We start from the raw sequence: 24,670 nt of genomic DNA, 5'->3' as shown, positions 1-24,670 counted from the left end.
TTGATCTTAGCCATTCTGATTGGTGTGCAGTGGAAACTCAGGGTTGCTTTGATTTGCCTTTCTGTGATCTTTAAGGACTTTGAACAGTCCTTCTAGGCTATTTGAGATTCTTCTGTTGTGAATTCTCTCTTTAGCTCTGTACTGGATTTTTAATTGGATTACTTGAGTTTTTTAGAGGTTAACTTCTTGAGTTCTTTATATATTTCGGGTATTACCCGTCTGTCAGATGTAGACAAGAGGATACCCTTCTCTGGTCCTATCTCTTTGGTATTTTGTAGGCTTCTAGTGTGTTTATAAACATCTCTTTCTTTAGGTTGGGTAATTACCTTGTATGATTTTGTTGAAAAAAACTTCTGGGAATTGGAGCCAAGATTTTCCACCCTCTTTTATTTGTATTATTCTTAGATTTGATCTTTACATTGTGTCTTGAATTTCCTGGCTATTTTGGATTAAGAGCTTTGTACATTATGTATTTTGTTTGACCAAAGTGTCAATATTTTCTGTGGTATCTTTTATGCTTAAAATTCTCTCTTCTATCTCTTGTGTTCTGTTGGTGATGCTTGTGTCTGTAGCTCTTGATCTCTTTTCAAAGTTGTCCATTTCCAGGGTTGCCTCCATTTGTGTTTTCTCTATTGTTTCTCCTCACAATTTTAGTTCTTGGTCTGTTTTATTCAATTCCTTCACCTCGTTGATTGTATTGTCCTATAGGGGTTCTCCCCATTTACCTGTGTTTTCCTGTATTTCTTTAAGGGAGTTCTTTGTATCCTCTCTAAAGGTCTCTGTCATATTCATGAGATGAGATTTCATGTCATTATTTTGGTTTTCTAGGATGTTGGGATATCCAGGGCTTGCTATGGTGTGTGTAGTAACTGGGTTCTGGTGTTGCCTGATTGCATTAGGTTCTGTCACATAGGATTTTTAGTTTGCCTTGGTGATCTGGTTATCTATGCTGTTAACTGGCCTGGGTGTCTCTGTCTAAAGCCAGTTTCCTGGGAGGCAGATAGTCTCCTTGGAGGCCAACAGTGCTGTCACTTGTTAGAATGATTCTCTTGGGTCTCTGGTTAGAACAGATCTCCTGTGTCCCTAGATACTGTGGATCTTCTGGGAAGCAGACAGGCTGTGGAGTGTGGGAAGGTAACAACCCCACCAATCTAGCCTGGGTGGAGAAGCAGACCAGAAGGTGGAGCTTAGCAGGACATGTGGGCCCTGTGTCAACTGGGCTCTGTGTCTTTGCTTACTGTGGACCTCCTGGGAGACACACAGGCTGTGGATTGTAGGTGAGTATCGGGCTGCTGATCTGACTTGAGTAGAAAGCAGGTTGGAAGAAAGGTGGAGTTCGGGGCAGGGTGTAGGGGGTGTGGGGTCGGTCCCTATTCCCCTACTCCAATGTTCCAGCTGGCCTGTGTATTGGGTTGAGATTATCAGCTATGTCATTTGTTAATGAAGACCTCCTGGGATGGATGCTGGCTGTAGATATGGACTGCTTATCTGGCTTAGGTAGGAAGTGTTCCAGAAGAATGGTGGAGTTCAGGATGTTAGACATTGCTTTAAGTATGTCTTGGCCATTTGAGATTCTGCTACTGTGAATTGTGTTTAGATCAATATTTCATTTTTCAATGGGATTGTTTGGTTTGCCAATGTTTGTTTCTTGAGTTCTTTATCCAATGTAAGGGTGGTAAACATATTTCCTTGTTCAGTGGGCTGCTGCTTTGTCCAAATGGTGATGTCCTTTGTCATACAGAAACATATCAGTTTGAGTTCCCCTTAATCAACTGTTGATCTTAGTGCATGCACTATCAGTGTTCTGTTCAGAAAGTTTTCTCCTGTGCCTATGTGTTCAATGGTTTTCCCCACTTTATTTTCTATTAGGTTCAGTGTGGCTGGATATGTTGACATTTTAAATCTGCTTATACTTGAATTTTGTGCAGACAAATATTATCTATTTGCTTACTCTACATACAGTGATTTAGTATGATCAGCAGCATTCTTTGATGATTTTTCCTCTTTTTGTATTTCTGGCTCCTTTATTAAACATCAGGGATCCATGGATGTGTAGATTTATGTCTGGATCTTTGATTTGATTCTTTTAAACAACATGGCTACTTTTATGCCAATACCCTGCAGTTTTTATTACTATTGCTACGTAGCACAATTTTAAAGTTGAAATGGTGACATCTTTAGAAGTTCTTTTATGGTTGAGGATATTTATTTTTTCCATGTGAAGCTGAGTATTGTCCTTTTAAGATCTGTAAAGAACTGTGTTGAGGTCTTGATGTTGATTTCATTGAATCTGTAGATCAAGGTAGGATGGTCAGTTTTACTCTGTCCATCCCACTAATCCATGATCATGGGAGATCTTTCCATTTTCTGATATCTTACTCAATTTATTTCTTTAAATACTTAAAGTTTTAATCTTACAACTTTTTCACTTGCTTGGTTAGAATTACTCAAACACTTTTTATATTATTTGTAGCTATAGTGAATGGTGTTGCTTCCCTGATTTCTTTCTTGGTCTATTTGCTATTGTTACATAAGAGGGCTACTGGTATTTTGAGTTAATCTAGTATCCAGCTACTTTGCTGAAGGTGTTTGTTAGTTGTAGGAATTCTTTGGTAGAATTTGTTTGGGTTGCTTATATATAGTATCATATCATCTCAGAATAGCAACACTTCTTCCTTTCTAATTTCTCTCCTTGATCTCCTTTAATTGCCTATTTGCTCTAGCTAGAATTTTAAGTATTGTATTGAATAGATATGGAGAGAGTGGACAGCCGCATCTTGTGTCTGATTTTAGTGGAATTGCTTTGGGTTTCTCTCCATTTAGCTTAATGTTGGCTATAGAGTTGCTATAGACTGCCTTTATTTTGTTCTGGTATGTGTCTTGTATCCTTGATCTCTGTAAGACTTCTATCATGAAGGGGTGTTGGATTTTGTCCATAGCCATTTTAGCATCTAATGAGGTGATCATGTTTTTCTTTTTCTTTCAGTTTGTTTATATGGTGGATCACATTGACAAATTTCCATATATTGAGCCATCTCTGAGATCAACCCTAATTGATCATGGTAGATGATCATTTAGATGTGTTATTGGATTCAGTTTGCAAGCATTTTATTGAGTATTTTTGCATAATGTTCCTAAGGAACATTTTTCTATAGTTCTTTTTTTTTTTGGTTGGGTCTTTATGTGATTTGGATGACTGTGGCCTTGTAGAATGAATTGGTAAACATTTCTTCTGTATTTATTTTGAAGAATAATTTGAGGAATATCAGAGTTAGCTCTTCTTTAAAAGTCATGTAGGATTCCATGCTTTAAATGTTTGGCATCTTTGGGGGAGGATGAGAGACTTCTAAAAGACTAATTCTGGGTATTGTTTTTGGTGCAATAGGTTTTTTAAATTATTTATTTTATGTTTTTTAAAAAATCAATGCAAAAGCAAGAGGTTTATTTTCTGGTGTGTTGAGGTCAACCTTCAATTAGTCCCTCAAGGTGAGTGACTAGAAGTCGGACCTGAATGGCTATTACAAGCAGTTTTTATACTTTTTAGGAGCACAGGTTACATCAGCAAGGATATGGTTCAAACTTACTGGCTAAGCATATTGACCTTTAAATCTGTTGGCTAGCAAGCATGGGCAGATCATGACATGCATTTGAACTCTACCTGGGACTTTCCAGGGGGTCAAGTGACTATCAGTCTCTACATTCTATGTTTTTTCTGAGAATTTTTTTTTACTACTGTTTGTGGAGAATGGCACTTGGCCTAGCCTTGAAACTAGGCATGAGAGTGAAGCTGTAAGGATGGTGTGGGACTGGAAAAAGCCCTTAGGGTCCTTCATTACCCCATTTTTCTTGCACAAGCTCCATTCTTGGAGCTATGCTTAGGGATTTTGGGTAACTAACTCATATTCTTCAGGTCCTGTACTTAGGGTCTCATATTGTTGGTGCAGGACCATCAACTGTACTGCTCCTGTTCTCTCTTTCATGAAGGCTATAAGCTTGTTGAATGTGCAGGTCCAAAGGTCAACAATAGCAGGAGAACAATTATGGGTCCTAACAAGGTGGGTATAATGATAATTAACCAAAGGGAAGAGTTAAACAAAGATTTGAACCAGCCTTGACTCTGTTCCCTTTCTGTCTTTCACTTGGCTAGCCCTTTACTCACCTTGGCCATTGAATCTTCAACTACCCCTGGAATGTTCTTTAGTCTGTGCATCTCAATGTTTCACACCCCTAGGTATCACAGAAAAAGTGCTTGCCCACCCCCACTGATGGGCCTGCAGCTGACTTCTCCCATCTCAGGGTCACAGGTATATGGGGATATCTCACGGAACACGCAACTTGGGGTCTCCACACTCTTAAGTCACACCCTCCAAGGCCACTTTGGCGACATGGTTTAGATTCAGAATTCCTTTGTGCCTCACATTTAGATAGTACCTCCCCCTGTGTCTCTAGGTTGGGGATATCCCAGGAGTCAAGGCCCTCTGCTAACTTACAGAGACTAAAGAAAAGGTCCAGCCACCAGGTATAAGGTCAGTGTTCCTCTGTAGTGGATCAAGCTACATTCCCAATGACTGAGAGTACTTGCCAAATCACTTTGGTAGGGTTGTGGGTGTGGGGTGGGGTGATGCTGAGGTTCAGCTCCTGAAGGAAAATACACCATAGCCATTTCATGGATTCTCTGGACTTGCAAAAGGTGGGTGGTTTTGAGTTTGAGTGGGTTGCTCGGGTGTCTGGCTGTTATCCAGTTCATGTCAGGTGCTGGTGTGAAGTGAGTTACATGAACTGAGGCAGTTACTCAATCCACTTTAATGGAGGTCGGGGTGGTCAACAACAAAGTGCCCTTTCCACTTTGCTTCCAAGTTTTCAGCAAGATGCTTCTTAACATATACCCAATGTCTAACTTGCTACTTGTGTGGAACCTCTGGGGTACCTGTGTTATATAGGGCACTAAGTTAAGGCCACAATTTCTGGTCTGGAAAGCTTGCAATTGAGCCATCAGGTCCTTGTCAGCCTGAAAAGTCACTCTGGGAGGGGTGTCATGAGCTGGGGGTAAGAGAGTGGGGGTCCCATACAGGATCACAAAGGGGTCAGGTTAAAATGGTAGGGGAGGTTCCAGGGTCAGAACAGAGCCAGGGAAAGGAGCACTACCCAGTTAGAGCCAGTCTCCAAGGACAAATTAGTTAAGGTCTCTTTTAGTGTTCTGTTCATTCTCTCTACTTGTCCTAAGATCTGTGGATGGTACCCACAACGTAGCTTCCAATTAGTCTACAATATCTCTCCCAGTCTCTGACTTACCTTAAAGACAAAAGCAGGATCTTCGTCCAATCCAATGAACTTGGGCACTCTGATCCTTGGGAAAGTTTCCTCTAATATCTTCTTGGCTACCATGGTAGCTCTTTCCTGCTTGGTGGGGAAAGCCTCAACCCATAGAGAAAGTATACACAAACATTAGAAGGCATTTGTAGCTGTGATTTCCTGGCTTAACTTCTGTAAAATCGGCCTGCTAATATACTGCAGGCCACTATCCCCTAGGTCTTTCGCCCTGTTTACTCTAGGCTGAATAAGCATTCACTTGCTGGCTTAATTTACACTGTTCTACTATCTCTCTGGCCCAAAACCTGAGGTCCATTATGTATACTTTAGATCCCTTAACTGCTTGAAGAAGCTTTGTATTCCGTAAACGAGTCCATCTGTGCATTTGGCCTAGTATGTCTTTTGCTCGCTTTCTGGGGAGTATAGTTTTCCTTTTTCTGTGTACCTTTGCCCTTCCTTCTCTAATAGTTGGTAGGGTAGCTAGCAATCTGAGTCCTTTCTTCTTCCATATATTTTAAGTGAGGCCATCTGATGTCCTGGGCAATGAATAATACTCACAGTTGCTGGCTTCATCAGGCCATCCAAGAGATCCAGGATTTCTTACTTGATATTTATTTCTTTTCCTTATGATGTGAGCAGTGCTCAATCATGTTATATAGCCCTGTGGATGTCGGCTGTGGCAAAGGCATACCTACTATTCATGTAGATATCCATTTTCTTGCTGGTTCCAAGTTCCAAGGCTTAGGTGAGGGCAATTAACTCTGCTTTCTGAACCTACATGCTGGGTAGGGAGGGGAGGTTCAGCCCAGATGACATTTATGCTGTCCACCACAATAGCACCCATTCATCTCTGACCTTCATGGAGAAAACTGATCCTGCCTGTAAACTAGGTAGCCTTGGTTCCCAGCAGGGGCCTGTCAAAGAGGTCTTTCCTCCACCCACGGGCTCTCCTTTTGGGCCAGTTTTTTGCAGCCCATTGGGTAGGAAGAGTATCTGGGCCCCATCTTGAAGAGTAAGTTTCACCCCAACAGAAGGTAGGGGCAGTCTAGGATGACCATAAATGAATGGAATATCCTGCCTATCCCTAGGTCTACTGTTTTTTGGGTAGTCCCTGAATACATTTTGGAGCCAGTGGCTTCTTGGACCCAAGAATTTTTCTTGGAAACAGGGCCATTGACTTAGAGGTGGACCAAGTGTTGAGCCCCTGTGTCCACCAAGAATTGAGTGGGTTTCCCCTTCATTCTCAGAACTACCCTGGGTTTGGGAAGGGCGTACAAACCCCATCTCCACTAATCACTGTCTTCATCTAGGTCTAACACCTTTGTCATTTGGGGGTCTTTTCCCAAGGCCTGGGATTTCCCATCACCAGCTTATATTTGTTGGTACTCTCTCGGTCCCAGTGGTGTCTTTTTTTGCAATATGTGCACTGGTCCTTTCAAAGGGGTTTTCTGTCTCTTTTTGGTTTAATTCTCTCTTCTCTGTTTTCCATAACTACTGTAGCCAAGATTTTCTGTACATTCCTTTCCTGTTGCTTTTATTTTTTCATCTCCCTTTCATCTTCTTTCTCTTTCTCTACTTCTCCTCCTTTGTCTCCATGTTATGACAGACTTTCTCAGCAGTCTGCACTAAATCTCTCAATGACTTATCCTGTAAACTCCCTAGCTTCTAAGGCTTTTTCCTGATATCTCTACTAGCCTGATCTATAAAAGCCATAGTCACAGTAGCTTTGTTTTACTAGCTGCTGGGGTCATAGGTGTATATTGACAGAATGCTTCCTTGAGTCACACTAGAAAGGCTGTGGGTGACTTGTCTGGTCCCTGCTTAACTTCAAGTACCTAGGTAAAATTTGTGGGTCATTGTACAGTCCCCTTGAGACCTGCCAAGAGAGTTTGGTGGTAGACCTTAAGGTGCTCCTTAACTTCTGCTGTATTAAAGTTTCAGTCAGGTCTAGTCAGGAGGAACCCACTGTTGACGACAGCCTGGTCAATAGATGGTGCCCTCATGTCTGAGGGGACATTCTTTCTGGCTTCCTGCATCTTGCTCTTCGGACATGATGAGCACTCTCATGAGTTGGATATCATCCTAGGTGGGCTGATGAGTGAATAAAATAGTCTCAAAGAGATTAATCAGTTCATTGGGGTTATCTGAAAAGGGAGGGGGTGTTGGGCTGTCCTGTTGTACAAGTTGGCCAAGAGAAGGGCCAATATTGCATAGCCTGATTGCCCTTATCATCTAGAGGCCCATATGCCCTCATCAGGAGAGCCACCAAGGTATCAGGGGAGGTTGTTCTCAGACTTCTGATCTCCATGGTGGGACCAGGAAGTTGGGGGTCTTCTTCTGCTCCTCCCTCCAGTAAAAGGAGTCACAAGAGCCCTGGTCCCATATGGGCCGAGGATTGCAGGGCTATGGGGATAAAGGAACTGTATATTGAGGCAGGTCTTGGAGCAACATGTCTGATGTTGAAGGGTCTGGAAGAATCAACTTCTTCTCATGTCCAGATCCCTTCTTCAGTGTTTTCTTTTTCCTGACAGCCAGAACCTGCAATGTGGCTCTCGAGGAAAGAAAGGCTTTTATACAGGGGGGCTGGTGGGTTTCTCCATAGATTTTTTCCAGGTAACTATATAGGGCACTTGGTCTGGGTACCTGAGGGATCCTGGCCTAAAGACTCTTTCCTCTATTTCTTTGATCACCTGCAAGTCGAAGGTCCTTATGGGTGGCCACCCTACTCTAAAAGTGGACCATTCGGAGGAGCAGAGAATAACTAACTTGCCCTTCTTTACTACTACTGACAAGTTTTCTCCTCTTTCCCGAACTTCCCTCTAGTGGTTCATTAGGATGTTTAGTGGGTAGATTCAGTCTGTCTCATGTCCAAAAATGATATCAATCTAAGTCCAAGAACACAGTGAAAGACAATCAACACACAGACAGTTCACTCCTGTCATGGACACAGAAACAAGGTTATAGCAAGACTCGGTTGGCTCCTGATGATATTGTGTCTTTTGGTTTACAAAAGGAGCAGAGTCCTTCTAACTCCTTCCAAGGGAGGAACACTGAACTGTCCTCCAGACTCCCCATGGATACTGTGTTAATGCACATCTTCTTGCCCCAATTGCCTGCTCTAGACCAGAAGTTTTAAAGCCTACACCATGCTTGTGAGTCAAAAGTGAACACAAAAGACAGAGAGACAAACCCAGATAAACACTTACAAGTAGGTGCCTGTTGCTGAGTTTTGTCTTTTCCCCTCCGATCAGTCTAGTTGGTGGTTGCTAGTGGGTCTCCTTGAATCCTGGACAAAGTCCCCAAATGTAAGACCAACCCTCAGTCAGTGGTACTTACTTTGAGATTCCCCTGATTGAAACACCAAGATGCAGATCTATGCAAAAGCAAGAGGTTTATTTTTCAGCACATCGAGGGCAACCTTCAATTAGTCCCTCAAGGTGAGCGACTACAAGGTGACCTATTTACCTCATCTTGATTTAAGTTTGATATGTTGTACCTATTGAGAAAATTATCCATTTCTTTTAGATTTTCCAATTTGGTGGTAGATAAGTTTGTAAAGTATGCCCTTATGATTTTCTGAATTTCCTTGGTGTCGTTTCCTTTTCATTCCTGATATTGTCAATTTGTATATTCTCTCTCTTTCAGTTAGAATAAAAGTTTGTCTATTTTGTTGATTTTTTCAAAGAACCAACTCTTTGTTTTATTGGATCTTTGTATTGTTCTCTTTGTTTTGATTTTATTGATTTCAGTCCCCCATTTTATTTCTTGCCATGTACTCTTCCTGGATGTGTTAAGTTGGTTTTTTTTTTATGTTGTTCTAGTGCTTTTATGTGTGTTGTTAAATTGATAGTATGAGATTTCTCCTTTTTAAAAATATTTTGTTTTATGTAGGCACTCAGGGCTAGGAACTATGCTCTTAGTACCACTTTCTTTTTGTCTTACAAGTTTGGGTATGTTGTGTATTCATTTTCATTGCATTCTAGAAATTCTTCAACACTGTGATTTTTTTCTGTCATTGTTGATATGTAGTCAGATAGGATGCAGGACGTAAGCAGTTATTTCAATTTTGGTCTATCTATAGAGATATTCTTTGTGATGGAGAATGTGATGAATTTCGGAGAGAGTGTCATGAGGTCTTGAAAAGAAGGTATATATTTGTCTGTTTGGGTGGAATATTTACAAATATCTGTTAGATTCATTTGGTTTATAACATAACTTAGCTTCAGTATTTTTTGTTTAGTTATTGTCTAGATGACCTGCACATTGGTGAAATCAATCAATCTTGATATCAAATTCTTCCACTTTCAGTGTGTGACAATCTGTATGTGATTTAATCATCCACTTTACAAAAAGTTGGTGCCCTTGTGTTAGAAGCATAGATGTTAAGAATTGCCATACCATTTTGGTAGGTTTTTTTCCTTTGGTGTCTATGTACTATCTTTCCCCATCTCTTTTGACTAATTTTTGCTTGCAATCTATTTTCTTAGATAACAATATGGGCACACCAGTTTGCTTTCCAGGTATGTTTACTTTAAATATCTTTTTTCAACCCTTTACCCTCAGGTATTGTCTATCTTTGAATCTAAATTTTGTATCCTGTATACAGCAGAAGGACAGATTTTGATTTTGAGCATTCTCTTTTTTATTGTCATTGATATTGAAAGACATCAATAACAAATGATTGGTAATTCCTGTTATTTGTGGTTGTTTTTGTTTGGTGGTGGTATTGATGATGGTGGTGGTGGTGGTGGTGGTCATTGTCAGGAATGTGTTATATCTAGTAAGTGATTAGCTCAAAATCTCAGGGTATTTCAGATTTGTTGGTTGCTCTCCATGAACTGACAGTAAAACTTTACTGCTGAACACAAGACTTACATATGTCATCAAACACATAGAAGTTGAGATGGTGTATAACTAAAGGATTTACCCCTACCAACTAGCATTCATGGTACTGGAAGGTACTCTGCATGCTACCAGAGGAGTAATATAATCATCTCCCCAGCTGCAAACCCTGGTACTTACAATTATAACTTTCCTGAAAGATATGCTGTCACATAAATGGCACAAACATTCAGGGAATAACCAACTACTCTCTGATTGGTTTTAAGGCTCACTTAATGAAATGATCCCCTTTCTGATACTTCCAGTGTAGCCCTGAACCTGAGACTGGATAGGTCACAGACCAAGGTGAAACTAAATAATGTTGTTTTACTAAAGGAATATAGCAATAAAATGACTCCTAGTGACATCCTGGACACTTAGATCAGTAGTTTACTCAGCATTTATGAACAAAGCTTCTTCCTGTAGGAGATGGGAACAGAGACACAAAAATGGAAAAGATCAGATCAGGTTCAAGCCAGACAGGGTCCCAGAACTGGGGGGGGGGTGAGTGTATACAGGATCCTACTCCTAATCAAGAATCTATTTGTAATTGATCCATGCTTGCATGGAAAAATTAGGTTTTTTTTCTGACCGTGTCTTATTGGGTACATTAGTAACAATTCAGGCTAGTCCAAGGATTAGTTGTCCATCAGGAAAGGAACTCAACAGAAGGTAGTTTTGTAGATTTTTCTTCTACATTTCCTTGTTTCTGTATTTTACAACTTACTGGCATTTTACCTATATTCTTTGGTTTCCATTTCTGTGGGTTTCATTTTATTTCATATGTAGTTTCTTTGTTCTTTTTTTTGGTATTGTTTTAGAAGAGAGATGGATAGTAAAGTTATATAGTTGGGTGAGCAGCATGTTGGATAGGATCCTCAATGATTCACTGAAGGGGAAAAGGATGATCAAAATATAATGTATGGAAAACATTTTCGGAATAAATAAAAAAAACCAAACCCCCCCCAGAATATGCATTTTGGTATGTGAGTAAGTAGTTAGGAGGCAAAAATCCAGAATAAATTTTTTCACTTTTAAAGGTAATTTTATTTTTAATTTTTGTGAAATTGTATAGCTTATAGATCATAAAACAAAAAATTTAACATTGTATATATTTATATTATGTTTAACACCTCAGTAATATTTTTAATATTTATAGAGAAAACATTGGAATATCAGTATATAAGCCTGCAAAAAGTTTCATGCAAATGAAAACATCAAGAAATAAAGGTAATATAATATAAAAAGTCTTTTAAACGTTTACATGCAAAATATTTTAATCATGAATCTTTCATCCTTTAATATCACTCAGATCTCTACCAACTCATCACTTACTCAACTCCATCTTTTTTCTTTCTCTATTTAAAACACAAGCAAACAAAACTGAAAATAAAAGCTCAAGAAAAACAACCTCCAGACTTCATGGCAAAAACAAATATGAAGATTTTGCCCAAAGAAATGTGATTTAAACAGATAGATTTTAAAATATCTCTCTAAGTACCACTGAGTGTCCTGGGTATAGGGCCTGCACTGAAGTGAGTCTCCACTGGATGAAAGTACCTTTTCCTTTATGAGAGGGTGTTTATTGCAGATAGCTTTTTAAGGTAAGGGTAGCTCAAAGAACATGAGTTTTATTGCATGTCATTCAATGTGTTAAAATTATATGCAACTCACCTCTGTAATTCCAGTAGCCCATTCTATCATGTCCTCAGATAAGGATAATTGTTGACCTAGTGGACCATATGGAGAATATTGACCAATTTTCACCTTAAGTTGAAGACCATCTGGAAAGTTCCAGTAGTTGAGAATATCATACTCTGCATTCAACTTCATTTTCTCATCCAAATTCACTTGTTCTCCAGCAGGATTAGTAAACTGCATGTTCTTCAGAAAAGGGAGCAGCTAAAAAAAGTTAGATTATTATTTTTTAATATCTCAATAATATTTTTAAAATTTATAGAGAAAACTTTAAAATATCAGTACATAAACCTTCAAAAATGTCATGGAAAACAAAACATCAAGAAACAAAGATAATATAGAAATATTTTAAAAGCTTACATGCAAAATGTTTGATCATGAATCTTTCATTTTCTAACACCACTCAGATCTCAGAACTCACCACTTACTCAACTCCATCTTTTTCCTTTCTCTGTTTAAAACAGAAGAAAAAAAAACAAAAACAAAAGGCCAAGAAAAAGACCTCATAGCAAAAGACAAATATGAAAAAGTTAGATTATGAATTATGTTATGATAAAATTATTATCAGAGTGAAGACAAATAATTCAAGTGTTAGAGAAAGTACCTTATTGTTTACATTGTGTTGAATAAGACAAATTTAACATAGGGTTAAAAAATGTAGGACAAATGACAGTCTATGTGTAATTAATGATGTAACATTTATAACAATGCCAGTCCAATAGACAGTTTTAAATCATACACCAAAATATTAGTAAATGAATGAAAATCAGGTAATCATCTATTTGTCTAAGACAAGCTAGACCCATCTATTTGTTTTCAGAATTAACCTGTCTTGATTTGCTTTCTGTTGCATTGATAAAATGCTTACCGTTTACTGTCCTGAAGACTGAAGAAAGCCAAAGCAAGAACTCAAGGCAGGAGCCTGAAGGTAGGAAATGAAGCAGAGACCATGGAGGAATGTGTTTCCTGACTTGCCTCCATGGTTTACTCAGCTTTCATTCTTATGCAACTCAGGACAACTTGACTAGAGATGGCACTGTCCACAGTGGACTAGACTCTCCCACATATCATCAATCAATTAAATGCTCCCCAGACTTGCCCACAGGGGAATCTGATAGATGCAATTAGTCAGTTGAAGGTACCCCTTCCCAGGTAACTCTCATTTGTGCCTAACTGAAAAAACTAGTCAGTACATTGCTCAGAGTAAATTTGAATACCTTACGTGGTGTTAGATGTGATTCTTAAAGTGTCAAGAGTAGTCTGAACATCACTTAAACATATCAATAGTTTGTGTTATAGGGACATAGCTCAGTCGGTAGAGTTGCCTAGCACGAGTGAAATCCTGGGTTTGATCCCAGCTCTGCATTAACCTGGGCATAGTTTTACTTGTCTGATATCTCAGCACTCAGGATGTAGAGGCAGGAGGATCAGAAGTATCTTGTTGTTCTTGGTTGCATAGTAAATTTGAGGCCAGCAAATCTAAGCATATTAGAGTATTCATAAACCACAACAATGACAACAACAAAGAAATAGTTTTCTTTTCCTTCTCACTTAACCAAATGCTTAGGCATATGCTGAAGGGACCTCCTATCTTACTACAGAGACACTTATTCTATCCAAAACATTTAGGAAATGAAATCAGCTTGGATGTCCATAAACTGATAAATGGATAATGAACATGTGGTACATTTACATAATGGACTATTATCCACCTGTAACAAAATGGGAATATGGTAATTTTAGGAAAATGGATGGAACTGGAAAACAGTACACTGAATGAAGCAATTCAGGACCAGGAAGGCCAAGGTAAAATGTTCTTTGTCATGGGTAGATCATAACTTTCAATGGTTAGATTTGTAAGCTTAGTCTGGAGTGTCTATGGGGACAAAGGAGTTAGAAAGTGTTTATGAGAGGGACAAGGAGAAGAGACAATAGGTGTTGGGGAGGAGGTACTGGAACACTGAAGTTATGGGAGAACATTGTAGAAAGATTTCAGCTGGAATGGGAGTGGAGAATAGGGAAGAGGACAGGAAAATAATATAAGTAAGCGACTATGAAAAAGGCCTATGGAAAGCTACTGTTTTTTGTCTACTAGAAACATAATAAAAAATTTATTTGGAATTGAAATCCCATGCATTACTGGATATTCTTTCTCACCAAAGTCAAAGATTATGAAGCAAAAGTCCCAGTATTGTATATAGGTTGATTTCTTATGCATTGTTTGTCAGGGAGATGCAGAGATTCCCCCACTCATTTCAGGCTACTGACATTGCTTCTGCTTGTCCATAACCGGTATATTATTGTTAAAATTCAGTCTTATTGGAGGAAATATGTAACTGGAGGTTGACTTTGAGCATTTAGAAACATAGTCTACTTCTATGTCACCGTTTCTCATTTGTGGTTAAGGTAAAGATATGAGCTGTCATTTTGCTGTTCTAGCTCCTATACCTGCTGCCTAGTTATCCAGTATTAGAGACTTTAACCCTCGAAATATAAGTCACAATGAATCTTTTCTTCTATACTCTGTTCTGCTCATCATGTCTTATCACATCAGCAAAAAAATAATTGATACAAAGTGTTTGCTTTTATGCCAGACACATTATTCATTCAGGGAATATTTAGAAAGCAGGTCGCAAAGAAAGTTAGATGTACAGGATGAGTAGGGTTGTTTTCAAAAATATATTTTGGATGAAAATCTATTGTTGCATTCATGAATTTATTGCAGTTGTTATTACCTATGTGTGACCTGCATGAAATGGCGCACATTACCACCTGTCATTCAGTGGGGGAGTAACTCATTGGTTCCCACACCTTACTGAAGAACCTTACATAGGCATTCCATGGTTCCAGAGGAGGGAGTGTCACTCTTTGCAGTATTATAGCTAGTAATACATTGGCCATGCTTTGCTTAAAAACTTATGTGAAGTCAGGCCTATGTGAAGGATGATAATTAATCTCAGTGAGTCACAAAAACAGATGTGAAAATAGGTGATGTTTCTGTTGGGAAGAAGGTTTCACTATGATGGGGAGGAGATAATATGGTGTGATTAGGATAATAAGAACAAATATTTACCATATACATTTAAGAAATGATAAAAAAAAACTACATACTAGGATTGACAGAAAAGGTTGTTTTCTTTTCCTGTCATTTAAGGAGTTTATGAGGGAAGCTGAGTTTTTCTGTTTGATCATAGTTTGAAACTTCTGCATCTTGGGGGTAGAATGTCAGTGGTCTAATCTTTCAGACATTTTAATACCCTCTAGTTCAGCAGGGAGTGTAGGGAACCCTTCTGTTTCCATAACTCATTGTTGATATAGCTAGTCTTGTGCAGATCCAGCACAAGTAACTTCAGCTTCTATGAGGTCAAGATTGCCACGATTGTATCTTAGAAGATGACATTTTCCAGCACTTCTTCATGTCTTCCAGCTCCAATATTATTTCCACCCTCCTTCTCAGGAATGTTCCCTGAGCCTTAGAGAAATGTGTTATTAATGTTTAATATGGAGCTCAGTACTTGACAGTCACTTATCTCAGCCACTTGGTCAAGTGTAACTGGATTGGCACCTCCTGTGAAGAGAGGCTTCTTTAATTTAGGCTCAGATTAGCATTGGTATACAGCCTTAAACATATATTTAAAAGAGAATTTGGTCCTGTTTAAATATAACCAAACAGCAATAAGTTCCCCATTATGGTTTATGACTTCCTCAGTTACATGTTTTTAACTATATTTCAAGATTATTCAAGGATTCTCTGCTATGGAGTGAGCCTAATATGCAATTACAGACTGTTTACCCTCATAACAGGAGTGCCACTATTTTCTAAATGGGTACATCTTGTTTAGGAAGATGGTATTAAAGTTTATAAGCTTGACAACTAGGTATTATTATAGTGATGGCCAGTCTTCTATTGTTGTAAATATACACCAAGATAATGACAACTCTTTAAAGGGAAAGTATTTATTGAGGCTTATAGATTCAGAAATTTACTCCATTATCAACATGGTGGGAAGCATGATGGGATGTAGGCAGACATGGTTCAAGAGAAGGAGCTGATAGTTTTATATCTGGATCCACAGGCAGCAGGATGAAGGGAAGGTCATTGGATCTGGCTTGGGCTTTTGAAACCTCAAGGCCCACCCAAGTGACATACTTCCTCCAATAATGCCAAACACACTCCAAAAAGGCCACACCTCCTGGTCCTTTTAAAAGTGCCATTCTCTGGTGAATAAGCATTCAAGCAAATGAACCTATGGTGGTCTTTCATAAACAAACCACTACATCCAACCCTGCCCTTACCTCATAGAGTTGTTTGTATATTATAATGCAAAATACAATTAATTCACCTTCAGAATTCCTCATAGTTTATCATAGTCTCAACACTGTTTAATAGTGCAAAGTTCAAAGTCTCTTCTGATACTGAAGGCAATCTCTTAACTGTAAGTCCTTTAAATTAAAATACAGATCACATACTTCCAATATACATTGACACAGAATATACATTTAACGTCAGGCTTTAAGATTTTCTATGTCCTTGAGTACAGCACTTAGCGTGATTACACTTCCTCGTCTTCCTCTCTTCTTCAAATTGAACCTTTTGTAGTTTTTCTTGATCAGCTTTTGTCTTTTCATTGAAGATCTGCATAAGAGCACTAATCACCACAACAGAATTAATATTAGACTGTCTTGAAATCTCATCTGCCAATGTCATTTATCCAGAACTCTTAAATAAATTGAAGGCTAAAGCCTAAGCAAGTATTTTGGACAAGGGATGAAAGCAATCACTTTTTTCAAGAAAATATTTTAAGAATGATCTGTAGGCCCTTTACTAATATTCTTGTTTGAAACCTTCTTAGTCAGGCCATCATAATTTACATTGCTCTTGGTTGGTTGGTCTTCTATGTTTCTATGTGTTTGTCCTGTTAAACCCTGCCTAAAACATTTAACTGCATTTCTAATACATAGTTATAAAGTCCACATTCTGTGATTAAGAAGCATCCTCAAGCCTGTCACAGGAGTACCCTACTCCCTGAACAGTATGAAAAAGGAGTAACAGGAGGGGTGACTGATCCAGATTACAATGGAGAAATTTGCTTGGCTTCTCCACCATGGAGGCAGGAAGGATCATCACTGGAGTGCAGGCAATTCTTTAGGGTGTTTCTTGTTGCTGTCATGTCAATTAAATCAATGGGAAATTGCAACACCCTAATCCCTGCAATATGACAAAGGGCGTGAAGGATGGGTCATTCCTCCAGGAAAAGCACCAAGACTTGCTGATGTGCTTCACAATGGAGGAGCAAAGACAGAATGGGTAGTAGAGAAAGATAAATATAAGCTAATGGCACATGACTAGTTACAGAAATGAGAATAATATAAAATTGACACAAGTATTTCTGTTATATTTGTTCAGAATGTGTTTTTAGTCCTTCCAGCCTGTGCCTTCTGCCAGGGCACATCATCAGCTTGTCTGATCCTCGGAGTACACTATAGTTTGATGGCCTCCCAGGATGTCTGATGCACCTAGGCCAACAAATAAGAGTCCCTTACAAATAACAAGATGGCCATTTTTAATCCTTCCAATTCATGAACATCAGAAATCTTTCATATTCTGAGATAGCCTTTGATTTCTTTCTTCAGAGGCTTGAAGTACTTATCATATAAATCTTGTCATATAGAACATGCTTGGTTAGGTTCACACCAAGGTATTATATATTATTTGTGACTATTGTGAGGGTGTCATTTTGATAATTTCTTTCTCAACCTGTTTATCCTTTGATTAGAGGAAGGCTACTGATTTGTCTGAGTTAATTTTATATCCAGCCATGATGCTGAAATTGTTTATCAGGCTCAGTAGTTCTTTGGTTGAATTTTTGGGGACACATAAGATTACTATCATATCACCTACAAATAGTGATATTTTCACTTTTTCCTTTCCAATTTGTATACCTTTGACCTCCATTTGTTGCCTAATTGCTCTGGCTAGGAGTTTGAGTACTATATTGAATAGGAAGGGAGAGAGTGGGCAGCTTTGTCTAGTCCCTGATTTTAGTGGGATTGCTTCAAGTTTCTCTACATTTAGTTTGATGTTAGCTACTGGTTTGCTGTATATTGCTTTTACTCTGTTTATGTATGGGCCTTGAATTCCTATCCTTCTGAGACTTTTTCCATGAAAGGGGTGTTGAATTTTTTCAAATAACTTCTCAGCTTCTTATGAGATGATTATGTGGTAGTTTTCTTTGAGGTTATTTTATATCCCTGCATTCCTGGATTGAAGCCTACTTGATCATGATGGATGATTGTTTTGATGTATTCTTATATTCAGTTTGCAAGAATTTTATTGAGTATTTTCCATCAATAATCATAAGTAAAATTGGTCTGAAGTTCTCTTTCCTTGTTGGGTCTTTTTATGTTTTAGGTATAAGCATAAATGTGGCTTCATAGAAGAAATTGTGTAGTGTTCCTTCTGTTTCTGTTTTGTACAATGGTTTGAAGACTAATGACATTTGGTCTACTCTGAAGGTCTGATAGAATTCATGCACTAAAACTGTCTGCTCCTGGGCTTTTTTTGGTTGGGAGACTTTTAATGATTGCTGCTATATCTCTATGGGTTATAAGACAGTTTAGATAGTTTATTTGATCCTGATTTACCTTTGGAACCTGGTATCTGCCTAGAAAATTACCCATTTCATCCAGATTTTCCTGTTTTGTTGAGTATAGGTTTTTGTAGTAGGATCTGATGATTTTTCGAATTTTCTCAGTTTCTCTTGTTATGTCTTTTTTTTCAGGTCTGATTTTGTTAATTTGGAGATTGTCTAAGTATCCTCTGGTTAGTCTCACTAAGGGTTTATCTATCTTGTTGATTTTCTTAAAGAACCAGTTCCTGATTTTGTTGATTCTTTGTGTAGTTCTCTGTGGGACTGTGTAATGGTATTCTGGTTCATGGCTGGGCAGTTGCCTAGAACCCACTCTCCCCATCCCCCAGCTACACAGAGAGGGCTCCTTCACAGCTAACAGCTGCTTCAAGCCACAGCGCCTTCTGTGAATCATTTTGAGCTCTCAGGAGTGCCTACTTCAGTCTTTCACAGGCTGCCCGCTAGCCTAGTGTAGACTTCCTCCACTCCTCTGCCATTTGTGGCTGGCTGGTTACAGCCCAACCAGCTTGCCTGAAGCAACAGGGCCAGATCCCTGCTTGCTCCCTTCCCCACTTCACCTTCTAGGTCATTTGCAGCCAGCTGTAGCCCAGCTGGCTTGCCTGATAGCAGAGGGTCTGAGATTCAGTCTGTTCTCTTCGCCCCTGTGTACCTCACTCCTTCTGACTCTCCTATCAAACACCTATGTTTCTTGCTTTGAGCTTTTCTTCAAGGTTGGCCTTCTTTTTCTCCTCTACATTTAGGATGCCTAAGAAAAACAAATGGAGAAATCCTTGGCCTCTCTGCTAGAGCACCCAGCCACCACGTGGTAGCCCGGCCACCACATGAAAGAGCAGGCCCCTACTCCACTACTTCTAAATCTGCCATTAATGCCTTTTCCCCCAACAGGAACACCTAAAACAACAGTGTTCGTGATTTTCAACCCAAAATTTTTCGCCTTTTGTTTAAATGTCTCCTTTTCTCTTTAACTCATGATATATGTCCAACATTTTTTTCAATTCTTAAGACTTCTTCAAGGTTCAAAAGTCATCTAGATCTACTTCCACAGATTAAATCAACATGCTGATCACCATCTTTCAGCTCTTAATTAACAACTAGGTTCCTTTTACAGACAAACTGTGGCTATCTATCAGACATAATTAATATGATGTTTTTCTTCCTCAGCCATTCAAAACAGACTCAAAGGTATATTCCAGGACTAAAATTTCCTCAAACACCTTTGCCTTTCTAGGATCTCAACAACACACCATGACGTGCTTGCTCCCAAGTAGCCTAATGCTTACTATATACCCTTTGCAGACATCCCCCTGCCTGGGTGCTGCTTCCATGTTGTGAGTATTCTACAGGTGCTCCCACAAGTCCAGCAGAGACAACACCACGTTCTGGAACCTGCCTAGGATGCCATGCTGTCTTCTTGTAGCCACACCACCCGACTGCAGACTCCAGAGACAAGCTGAGACCCAGAGATGCATGCCGAGATCCAGAGATGATCACTGAGTCCTACAGACAGATTCAGACCTTCCAGATACAAATGAACTCTTTTGCCAAAGTCAAATAGCTAAAGTTACATGTTAGTGAGGAAAACATAATGTGTATCTAGATTAGTCAGATGTTATTACCCTCAAACTGTACCACATGTATTCAATTGAGTCAATGATCCCTTGTCTTCCCAACCCCCACCCTCAACTCCCCTTATCCTGTGACTTAATTGTGCTAAACCCTCTGGACCACATAGTGCTTTATTTTGGCTTCCTCATCCAAAATTTTCACCACAGTGACCCCCCTTTTTTAAAAAAGTAAAGGGGAGGAGATGTGGGGCTGCGTAAGGGTATTCAGGTTCATGTCTTGGAAGTTTCCTAGAACCCCAAGACTCTACGTGAGAAACGGCAGGAGTTTGGCACACCCCCAGAACCCAGGGTCCTTAAAAGCAGTCTAGTCTCCATAAAACTACATTTTTCAGGCACGTAGGCTAGCCATTACAGCCCCTCCCAAAGTGCACAGGTAGAGGGTATGACTAGAGGCCTCAGGCCCTAGGGATTTACATACTAATGAAGGCCAGAGGGTAGAGCAAATTAAGCATGCCTCCCCAGATCCTCCCCCAAACCTCCCCAGATCCTCCCCCTTTCTCCCTCCCTATATAACTCGGGACTGCCCTGAGTTTAACGGGGGTACTTCCAGATTCATCCACTATCCGCCATGACAATAAACCCTTTGGAACCAAGGACTTCCTCCTGTTATTGGGGCCTACCGCCGCCAAAGACTCAGGCCACTGGAACCATAGACATCCTCCTGTATGTGGGCCTCTCAGCTGTGTGGAAAGCTTCCAGGACTCCACCACTGCTGCAGCCTCTATTTTATCCCCACAGTTCTCTTTGTTTCTACATGGTTATTTCATCCCTGAGTTTGATTATTTCTTGCTGTCTACTCCTCTCAGTATATTTGCTTCTTTTTGTTCTAGAATTTTCAGGGTGCTGTCAAGTTTCTAGTATGTGCTCTGTCCAGTTTCTTTTTGTAGAAACTTAGGGCTATGAGTTTTCCTCTTATCACTGATTTCATTGTGTCCTATAAGTTTTGGTGTGATATGCCTTCATTTTCATTAAATTCTAAAAAGTCTTTAATTTTATTCTTTATTTCTTCCTTGACTAAGCTGTAATTGAGTAGAGCTTTGTTCTGCTTCCATGTGTATGGGGCTTCCCAATGTTTTTGTTGTTACTGAAGACAAGCCTTAGTCCATGGTGATCTGATAAGATGGATTGGATTTCTTCAATCTTCTTGCATATATTGAGGCTGTTCTGTGACCAATTATAAGGTCAATTTTGGAGAAGATATCATGAGACACTGAGAAGATGGGATATTCTTTCGCTTTAAGATGAAATATTCTGTAAAAACCTGTTAAATCCATTTGGTTCTTAACTTATTTTAGTTTTACTGTGTGTCTGTTTAGTTTCTGTTTCCATGATCTGTGAATTGCTGAGAGCGGGGAGTTGAAGCCTCCCACTATAATTGTGTGAGTTGCAATGTGTACTTTGAGCTTTAGCAAAATTTCTTTTGTGAACATGAGTACCCTTGCATTTGGAGCAAAGGTGTACAGAATTGAGAGTTCGTCTTGGTAGATTTTTTCCTTTATCTTTTTTGAAAACTTTTAGTTAAAAGTCTATTTTATTCAATATTAGAATGGCAACTCCAGCTTGTTTCTTGGGACCATTTGCTGGAAAAATTGTTTTCCATTCTTTTATTCTGAGGTAGTGTCTGTCTTTGTCATTGAGGTGTCTTTCCTATAGGCAGAAAAATGCTGGGTCCTGTTTACATATCCAGTTTATTAGTCTATGTCTTTTTATTGGAGAATTGAGTCCATTGATGTTAAGAGATATTAAGGAAAAGTGATTGTTGCTTCCTGTTATTTTTGTTTTTAGAGGTATGATTATGTTTTTGTGCCTATCTTCTTTTGGATTTGTTGAAAGATTCCTTTCTTGTTTTTTTCTAGGGTGTAGTTTCCCTCCTTGTGTTGGAGTTTTCTATCTATTATCCTTTGTAGGGCTGGATTTGTGGAAAGATACTTTGAAAATTTGGTTTTGTCTTGGAATATCTTGATTTTTCCATCTAAGTTAATTGAGAATTTTTCTGGGTATAGTAGCCTTACCTTGCATTTGTGTTCTCTGTGGATCTGTATGACATCTGTCCAGGCTGGTAAAGGCTAGGCTCATAACCAACGAAATTTTTTTTGAAAATTCAAGTCACATGTCTCCTCTACTAAAGGCATTTACAATTCAGTTGACGATTAAGTCCTAGTAGGACTGAATAGTAACTTTCCTCTGTCTGACTAGTATTCAGGGCAGGTTTTATGCCTAGTTTTTTTTTTCCCTAAGGGTCAGATTCTTTTTGCAATTATAGTCAGTGTCCAAGGTTCAGCACACTTTTGGCAAGTCCTTGTATCTGTTGAAATCAGGTTAGCTAACTTTATACAAGGAAACAGAATTGGAGTACCTCCCCATCTGACCTCTTTGATAGCCTTCACTGCACCTTGTGGAATTATGCATACTTGGGAACCTTATCAATAGTAATCTGCATTGTCCAGTTGGCCTCCACAGGCTCTGCTGCATGGGTTTATAAAATATCTTATGTTCAGTCATCTCAGTGTCTTCTGTTTCTTCTGAAGCCCCTTTTACATAGGTGAGTCACCGCATACTTTTATTATATTGCATACATAATATACTAGTATAATTATATGCATAATATACCTATAACACTCTTCCTCCAGTTTGTCTCTGTAACTCCTCTTTCTGTCTTGTTTGATTCTATGTGCTTAGGCACTGTACCTTCTTCATTCAGCTCTAGCCTAACAGTTTGTTTCCACAGCCTCCACTGCCTGCATTGGGCTCACAAGAGAAGATACTCTGTATATCTTTCTTATAGAAATCATTGATCTGGAAACACAAAACACTGCTGTGGAGTTAGAACACATTGTCTTCCCTCCAGGGACACTTTTTCCTTTTTCACCATTTCTCTATAGCTTTTAACTTACCATTTTATTAGTTACAAATAGCTCATCTTGTGATTTTAGAGATACAAAATAAGTAGTGTGACCTCAAAAAGCATACACTTTGAAAATCATACTGTTGATAATCTGAAAAACCCAGTGAGAGACACACTACCTGCCAGATTGAAGACATCAGCCCTTCTGTCTTTCTTATTGGTCTTACTTCTACTTGATGAAGAAGTATCTCATGAAGGCTGTGGGCCACAGCATACACAGCATTGTATATATTATAAGCAAACTCAGTCATGACCATGTCAAAAAAGATCCCTGGTGATTCATGCAAGGAAGCATTTGGCAGACAGTTCTCCAGTGTATTGCAGTCATCGTCAGCAAATGAGCAGTTAAAAAGGTAGAACCACAAAGTTGTAAGATAAAAATCTTCTGGATATTTTGAAGGATGAACTGTTTGGATAAAAGTTTTGAAACCAGAGATTTCTTTGTGGTGATGTGTGAAGATGAGGCTCCCATGGAGTGAATTTACAATGAAATGCTTTGCCTGGATGACACCATCCCATTCTGAGTTCATGATCCAGACTTTCCATGTTAGTAAAGTTTGTCTTAAATAAAACAGGAAGCCTCTCAGAAAATCACTGTCACCGTAGGTGATGATCACATTGGCTGATGATTTCAGAATCTGTGTAGGATTCTGTTGTCTGTTTGGTAAATAAGATACTTCACTAACTGATATCATTTCCACAAAATCTACACATATTCTGTTTCTGTCCATTTCTGCCATCAAGTCTGAGATGATCTGAACACTATTTTGTCCTTCCGACATGATGATTCCCACCCAGTTCCAGTGGAAATAATTCAACAAGGAGACAATGGCATGAGATAGAGACATATCTTTGGAGGGCATTTGATATAGTGTAGGAAACTGCTCATGATTATTTAGGTTAGGATCAAAAGACCCAATAGTCAACTAAAAGGAAAGAATATAAAGAGAGTAAAATAATTAATAATTATACATGTGACCAAGGATTGTTAATGGAGTTCTTTGTTATTATTCACTATATTTAATTTCCCCTTTTTTCTTTTCCTTTTTTTTTTGGATAGGATTCTAAGTGAAATTGTAGCTCACCATTTTGGTTACCTTGGCTAATCTGTGAGCTCAAGTGATTCACCTGTCTCTCAAGAATTAAGGTTAAAGACATGTACTGCCTTCAACTGGTTTTATGCGAGTGGGAGATATCTACAGTAAGTTCATCATGTTTATGAATCAAATAATTTATGCACAAAGCAGCATCTCTAGACCATCATAACTTTACACTCAGGGTAATCAGTGTCTGCTCCAGACTATTCCCTTTCTCTGTCCTGAAACATCACTGATCATTTACTCTTTGGGATTATGAACATTGTCAGATGCATACGCACATTTTTCTTCCATATTCTTTTAGCTCCTTGGAATGGCACTGAGTTATAAATGGTTTTATATTTTTCCACTTCACTCATTCTTACCTGTGGATATTTGTAGAGTTTCAGCAGTGTCCCTATATTGGCTGATATTATCCAGGATATGCCTGTGAGTACTGCAACAGACTTCATCTCTTTCTTACACGTGTAATTAGGCACATACTCCTTCAGCCCAGACAGCCAT

The 24,670-nt window shown here is 39.0% G+C and overlaps 1 protein-coding gene across 1 annotated transcript in view; it reads right to left on the bottom strand.

The window, feature by feature from the left end:
* LOC114616253 (vomeronasal type-2 receptor 116-like) overlaps window positions 1-24,663 on the bottom strand; it is a gene marked incomplete at its 5' end in the record, with an annotated part of 30,227 nt that extends 5,564 nt beyond the window's left edge. The window contains 4 exons of the mRNA XM_028761759.1: window positions 5,293-5,415; window positions 11,866-12,093; window positions 23,189-23,995; window positions 24,532-24,663. Coding sequence (XP_028617592.1) covers window positions 5,293-5,415; window positions 11,866-12,093; window positions 23,189-23,995; window positions 24,532-24,663 — 1,290 coding nt within the window. The remainder of the gene's footprint in view (window positions 1-5,292; window positions 5,416-11,865; window positions 12,094-23,188; window positions 23,996-24,531) is intronic.
* Window positions 24,664-24,670: the final 7 nt, after the last annotated feature.

Source organism: Grammomys surdaster, unplaced genomic scaffold, assembly GCF_004785775.1.
Source record: "Grammomys surdaster isolate TR1022 unplaced genomic scaffold, NIH_TR_1.0 312549, whole genome shotgun sequence".
NCBI classification, from domain to species: Eukaryota; Metazoa; Chordata; class Mammalia; order Rodentia; family Muridae; genus Grammomys; species Grammomys surdaster.
The sequence above is the reverse complement of the archived record's forward strand: the minus strand, read 5'-3'. Positions and strand labels throughout refer to the sequence as shown.